Source organism: Numenius arquata, chromosome 11, assembly GCF_964106895.1.
Source record: "Numenius arquata chromosome 11, bNumArq3.hap1.1, whole genome shotgun sequence".
In the NCBI taxonomy this organism is placed as follows: Eukaryota; Metazoa; Chordata; class Aves; order Charadriiformes; family Scolopacidae; genus Numenius; species Numenius arquata.
The window spans coordinates 16,032,208-16,039,681 of NC_133586.1; the positions used below are offsets into that span (position 1 = coordinate 16,032,208).

Genomic DNA, 7,474 nt, shown 5'->3' on the forward strand with positions numbered 1-7,474 from the left:
GATTAATAAAACTTGTGTTGCCTTTGTACAATAACTCCCTTGCCAAGTTCTTCACTAGTTCCTAGTCACAAAAAGCTGCTGCTTTGTCATATTTAGCTGTCAAAACCAACACCTTCACTCTGCAACTTCTGAAATGTGGATTATGTTCTTGAAAGTAGGAGTAAATTCCAGTACAGTAATACAGAAGTGCCAGAAAATGCTTGAAGTTTTATTATTGAAACAACTGATCTGAGTATGCAGACACAATAGAAGGGACACACAGGACTTGACGTATATTTTCAGCTGACTAAGTTTTTTAGAAATAAGTAGCTTTGTGGCAGTTCTGGAGTATTTTTGCAAAAAGACCCAACCTGAATTCTGCTGTTTGCATAATAGTTAAATTTTTGTTTGTGAACTTGAACATAGAGTGATACTTCAGACTGCATCTACAGTAATGTTTGGTTTATTCAACCTTTTATTTTTTTCTACATAGCAGGTGCAAGGTGCTGCTTCTCCAGCAAGTGGAAGACAATCTGGGAGTAATGAACGCAAACGTAAAGAGCCTCGAGAGAAAGAGAGAGAAAAAGAGAAGAACAGCTGTGTTCTCTTGTAATAGAAAATGGATTTAGTCTGGAGCCAAGTGCATGCCCTCAGAAGCAAAAACGAGGAATAAAAAGGAAGACAAACCCGTTACATGCCGCCTGTGCCTGATTACCCCATGGATTTTGTTCACGTTTCCAGAGAGGATGGGTGACTTCGTAACAATCATACAGACTTTCTTCAAAGTCATAGTGCGTGCTGCTGAAGATGGAATTCCAAACCACAGTTGGATGCGGCTGTGCTTTGAGTTAGTCATAAGAAATACTGCACCTTGTAGCTGAACACACAAATCATGGCAAGTTTTGTGTCATAGTGACATCCATTACTCATTACATCAGTTAGTAAGCTATTTTATCTTCTACTCTAAACAAAGGAGGTAATTTCTTTTGTGTAAGACTTTCCTGAAGTCTGTACACTAGCACAACAGAATTCTGTGTTACTTACATGGTATGAAACTATATCTTAGGCTGGGTATAGTCTTCATGACACAAGAGCCCAAATAACAGCTGGGCGCTGCCTCCTCAATGTGTCCAGATTTCTTTGCTTCTGGATCTGGTATATTTGGTTTTCTGAACCTAGATTTATACTGTGTTACTGCTATCATTGCACCTCCTGGCCAGCTTTCCTGCCCCAAGAATACACGACTTGATAGGCGTCAAACAAAAAATTGTCATAGAAAATGGGGCATTTATTAATAAGCAAGACAAATCTTGTTTGCTTTTCTTGCAATTACAAACTGGGTATGGCAACTCAGATGTTATCAGGGTTAAACAAGTAATTTTATAGGTAACTTCCTTTTCTTTTAGTATTTTTTCTCTTGTAGGTAAACTGGACCAGATAAGTTCTTATTTATTGACCTCTCCATGTGATAGTTGAATGATGAGAGGAAACTAAGGTCTATAATAATCATTATTCTATGTAAGAACGCAGAGTTAAAATAACTAACTATCTGCCTTTTTTCCAGAAGTACCTTGAACTTTAACATGACGTTAACATGTCCACTTGTATATTTAAGCAGGTGTACTGTGGTTAAAAACACACTTTTTTGTTTGTTTTATAAATGATGTATCCTTAAAAAGCACACTTCTGAAGGGTGGGAGAGAAGCTAGGCTGCTCTCTAAGATTGTTTGGAAAGGTGGTCAGGTGTAATATTTTGTTTTTTAAATCACTAATTTAGAATTTTTGGAAACCACATTTTTCTAATTTATGGGAACCAAATAAACATGTTGCGTCTTGTAGTATTTATAGAATACAGAAAAAGAATACTTGCTGAATTTTGAGGGAACCACAAATCTTCCTCCACTTCCATTAAGTGAATAACAAATACCTTCTTGCTGAACCTTTTTGATAAAAAAATTTCTATTTAGCAATTTGTAGATACTTTTTCAAAAGGCTGCTTCTCCTGGACAAGTTATGTATTCATGCTCTAAGCCTGGGTAAGTGCATTAGAATGCGATAATCTGGGAAAGCTAAGGCAGCCAGGTGGAATATGACATTCCTGGTTTCAGGGGTTTGGAGAATGCCTGTAAGAGAGGGTGTCTAAACACAGTCACTGGTAAAAAGCTGCTTTACAGTTATTTCAAGCACTCTTGCTGCAGTGATGGGAAGCAGTCATCACATAAGTATGTTATGAACCTAGAAAGAAAATTAGAGAGATAAAGGAAGAATGTCTTATAAACTAAAGGGCCAGTTTGTATAACTTTTTTCTTCCATGCCTTTTTCTCGTTTTTTTTCACTTTTGTTACAATTTCCCTTTTATAATAATAAAATAATGAACAGTAGGAGGTCTCTAATATACAAACTATAAATTTAAAAATTTCTCTATTGTCTAGAAAAAGTCATGCCCAGAAAAGTAATTTTAATACTTAATGTATGCAGTTCAGATAATTTTCTATGTCAAAGCAAAGGTTGATGTCTCTTTTCCTTTGCAGCAGCCTAACTTCTTCAAACAAATTAATGTGATGGAGGATCACCAACATGACTTATCTACTTTAAGCAGATCAGAAAATATTCCAATAGTGTCAATAACAAAGACTTTAAGCCAGAATGTTGTTTAAAAACATTCTGTTACTAAGATTTTTCCAAATTTGTGTATTTACATTTATTTATTGACCTTGAAAAATAAATATGTCGAGCTAAGTGTTTGTTATCTTATTATTTTCAGTGACAGTATTGCCACTTTAAATTCCTTTTTGAACAAATTTAGCTGAAATAGGCCTTGTGGCTATTGAGTATATCTTTTTGCCTAAGATACTTGCTCATATTAGAAGAATTCATGTAACTTTTCCAGTTTCAGACAGATGTGCCTGAAACCTGGTAAACTGTAGTTACAGTAATATTGTTATTTGGTCACAAAGGAAGAAGAGTTAAATGTCAATGCTCATCATGAAGTCTGAACTCCCAGATAATTCAGTTTCTCTTTCAATAAAGGAATAAAAAAATTCAGGTTATTTGAGATAAGAGGCAAACTGCAAACAAACAGTTTTCTGTTAATATCCTTTTTTCTTTACAGGTCTTGAAGCTTTGGAAAAAAGGTAAAGAATTCCTGAAATCTAGGGCATTGTTCTGCATGAGTTGAGCTTGTTTGTTAGTGGCAAAAGTTACAAGCAGATGAGCTTGTTAATATCCAAAATGAAATACATATGGAAGCTTAATTTATACCCTCCTGTGACTAACCATTCCAAAAGCAACTGTCACAGTTGGGATCTATGACAGTATTTGATGATCAAAAAACAGAATTCCTTTTATCTGTAATAGTCAGCTTGGAAAACAATATTACCAAGTACTCATGGAGTACCAGAAAGACGATGTCTACTTCTGACTATTCATATGTGCTTTTTGAAGCTCATGTTCTGGCAAAAGGGTACAGATTTATACTTTAAATCTGTTTATACAACTTAGCATGCACATGCTCCAAGTACCTACATAATATATATGAAAGTGTCCAGAAAAGTAGAGTAGAACTCTTGTTTTCCACTAGATAAAAGCTAGCGCAGAAAACAGAATCATAGATATTTTTGTTGTCGTTGTTGCATTGTAGTTGTGAAATAAAAAATGCTAAATACAAGTATTCTTAAAATTAGCCAAAAATTGAGCACTGCCATAGTGATAAATGTTTTTCTAAAAGGCACTTTTTAAATGCTCAAATATACCACTTCTCTTGTGACACTCATATGGAATCTGTGACTCAATGAAGCAGATCCAAAGGAAGATTCTAACACCAGAGGATGAAATCAGCATTCCTGAAAACTCACTTAAACACAATGCAAAAAAATATATTTTGTAGCTAGCCATCTAGTTACGCTAATAAAGCGTGTGTTCAGATTATCTTCACAGAGCTCTTCTTGTGGATCACAGGCACACGAGCTGAAAGTGAAGCGTATGCTCTGCTGTGTACACTTGCCTTGGATTGCCAGTTAATCTCGACACTCCTTTTTGGTATTTCACGTTATTGTCAAATGTTTCTTCAAACTTGTATACACAAGTTCCTGAAAAAATTTTCCAGTATGTAATAAAAGGTAATTTGAGTTCTTGAAATTGAATCTTCTGGTGTATTCAGCAGGAAATACTCAAGTAAAAAGTGAAGCTGATGTACTTTTAAGTGAACCTTTCTTCTTTCCTGCTACAGTAGCTCTAGAACCCAAAGCTAGCTCATTGCTTAGATCAGCGTTCTTACCATTAGGATGCTTATCACAGTCAATTGCTGAAGTTTATACAAAGTACATCCTTAAATACAGCATACTGAATTAAGAGCTGCACTTTAAGGTTGTAACCTTAAACAGCAGGTGACTCAGGAAATGCAAGTTAATTAATGCAGTATCCTCATTAGAAAGCGTATTAGAGAAAAGCAAAACTAACAAGCCTTAGTTTGGTTGCAATATCATGCTCCCATTTTTCCATCTATGCTATGATAGCAAGACCTTGGTAACAAGAAAAATATGACACTGAGAAATGTTCCTATAGTCCAATGACAGCGAATGTCACATGTGAGAACTTAACCACAGGCGTGTTACCTCATGATTCAGTGCAGTTCCTCTTTTTTAAGCATCCCTAGCACTAGCCTCTTAGCAGTGGTGTTCTGAGTGGGAAAACTTGATGAGATGAATGACATGCTCTCACACAAAAGCACTTACACAGCACTCTATTTGATGTTAATTTGTATAGTGTTTCCATACAGCTCCTGCTTCTTCACAGCTTGTTCTTACAGTTGTTCAGTAGAAAAGCAACATATTTAAGCTCAACTGTCATCTGCTCCGATGAGGAAGAAGTGCCTGTAGGGAAATGCTGAGGAGGAGAGACAGGCTGGAACACAGAAGTCCCTACACCACCTCTTGAGGCTGTATAGGGGATTTGTCCTTAATTTTGCTATTATTTTAGACATAAATAGCTGTAGCGCAGCATGCAGTGGCCAGATCTTCTCACCCAGGTAATGACTTATGTCATAGTGGGTTGGCAGTGTCTGTCCCTGTACGGGCTGTTCCTCACTCATAATGCTTCTAGGTCAAGACTGGCTGTTCTGCCCCTCTAATACCTGAAAATATTTTTATTAAGTGTCAGTTCTCTACCGTTCTATTTTGGCGGTTGTCAGCTCTATCACTGTGAGCTCTCCTGACCTGGAGAGTTAGCTCTAGAGAACTTGCTGAAACCTAAAAGTTCTTTACTGCCCTTACAGTTTCTTTTCTGGTTTGTAGGATCACTGATGCTCGTGGAGAAGCTTCACATGTTGAACTGAGCAATTCCTTGGGCTTTGAGGTTAGCAACTTTAGTTAATTATCTTTAGAAGTCAAGATCCCATGTTTACCTCTCTTTGACAGCATAGAAAATTTTCAAAAAAAAAAAAGTTAGGTTTGGGAGACCCATAGGGAACAACTCAGAAAAGTTTCAGTACTCAAATTAACTGGAAAGTTTGCTGGCTTAGTATAAACAGTATGCTTGCAAAATAATTTATTGTAACAATATGATGAAAATAAAAGCATCTGTTTCTCTAAATGTAATCTGTTGCTGAAATAAGGCACTGCAACTGCTTTCCATCACCCATCGAGTCCTGCCTTGAAGGAAGCCAGTGGTGGTGGTGTGGCAAACAGTCTTGCTGGGGCCAAAAGTGAGTGAAACACGATTGTTCAATACAGTCAAACACTATGCCAAATGTATATATACAGGTCTTAGGGCTGGACAGGGACACAAACTTATGGAAGTTTTATATTTCTTTAATTAATCTCTTGATAACTGTCCTCTAGTGCTGACCCAATTTCAGTTTAGGTCCCATCCAGCTTAAGCGATACCTGTTGTGAAGCTCGGAAATAGGAGAAGGGATCTACCAGTGTCTCAGGAGATGATGCCTTCAGCTCATACAAACTCGGTTCTTCATCAGAGCTGGATGGAGCGATGTGATACTGAGTCTGCCTCAACGTGAACTTCACGTTCTCTTTTCTTGTTGAAGCAATTAGTAAAACTTGCACAGCTTTTTGAGTTAAAACTTCAGCTGTAATGTTTTAAAGTTAAGATAATGCTAAGTAATTTTGAAAATTTCACCTGATGTAGTTCAGCATTTTTAGATTTCTTCTAAATGTGTTTCAGAATAAGCTGGTTTTTGTCTGAAACCTTCTGTTGACTTTTGTTCTGGTTCACTGGCACATGCAAGGAAAGGGTCAAAATTGCAATTAGAAGAAACACCACTGTCAGTAAACTTTAAATCAGCCGAGTAATGGGTACATGCATCTCTTGTTTTGGGGAACTCCAAAATAACAATATGAAAACAGACAATTTTTCCCCTTTATATGAACAGACCATATCTAGTCATTAATATTTGCATTGAATAGTTTTTCTTAAGTCTTGCTTATGCTGTCCGGTCTGTGAAGCTGATGAGCTCCTGTTTATGCTTGTAATGCAGCGACCGCTGCCGAGTGCTCAGACACTCACACTTCTGCCTCGGGACTCAGAAATAACACTGACCAGACCAGTATTTGCACTCACCAACTCTGGCGCTTTTGAATACAAGAGCTGTAGAACCGCTAAAGGAAAACTCTAAATAAAGCTTTTTACCATTACCAAAACATTCTATTTGGCAATGGTAAATTATAAAAGTTAATGGAAATTTATAAAATCAGATATAAGAAAATGTTAGCGCTGTTACAGGTTGCACACTCTGCATACAGGCTGGGCAGGAGTTTGAAGATAAGCTGTGTTAGCAGCTACTGGGGAAAGGCGCTCCCAGCGGGTGCCCCCTTCCCTTCCTGACAGAGCAGCTGTTTACCCAGGTGTCACCGTTAACATCTGTAGCTAATGCGGACAGTTCTCATACTGGGGACATGGCGAGATGGACTTCTCCATGTCAGGTATGAATTCCAAGTCATTAATGACAGAATGACATATGAATTCCAATGTCATTAATGACAACATACTATAATTTATTATCTGTGCCAGCTATAATAAAGCTATCCTGATTATTCCTGCCCGTGCTATAAGCGCACATGCTTTTGTGAAAGAAATACAGAAAATTAGATGACTGCTTTCCTAATACACTTTGAAACTACCTTGAAACGTCCTTTGTAATACTGTCTTTTTCAGTCTTAGGAAATTAAAGACTGCATAAAAGTTTCTGAAGAATTCTAGTGATTTGACACAATGTTTTTCTTGTCTTGTAGTATGTCTATGAGGAACACAATATTATTTAAAAAAAAAACCAAACACCTTAAGATTTGATTTTGTAAGGCAATGGTGTATTTAGCTATGTATGTTGCAGTCACCTTTTAGAACTATCATCAGACTGCTTCATTAGTAGCAAACCTATGCTGTAGAAACTTCACTGGAAGGATTTAACAAATATTAGGAAAAGAATTATTTCTAAACAAAATAATGCGATGTTTTGGGTTTTTACTATCTTGTCTTGTGAACT

At 36.8% G+C, this 7,474-nt stretch overlaps 1 protein-coding gene across 1 annotated transcript in view; it reads left to right on the top strand.

Annotated features, from left to right (window-relative positions):
- Window positions 1–4,166, top strand: part of MINDY2 (MINDY lysine 48 deubiquitinase 2) — a 33,119-nt gene extending 28,953 nt beyond the window's left edge. Inside the window, exon 9 of the mRNA XM_074155534.1 lies at window positions 473–4,166. Coding sequence (XP_074011635.1) covers window positions 473–592 — 120 coding nt within the window. The 3' untranslated portion in view covers window positions 593–4,166. The remainder of the gene's footprint in view (window positions 1–472) is intronic.
- The last annotated feature ends 3,308 nt before the right edge of the window (window positions 4,167–7,474 follow it).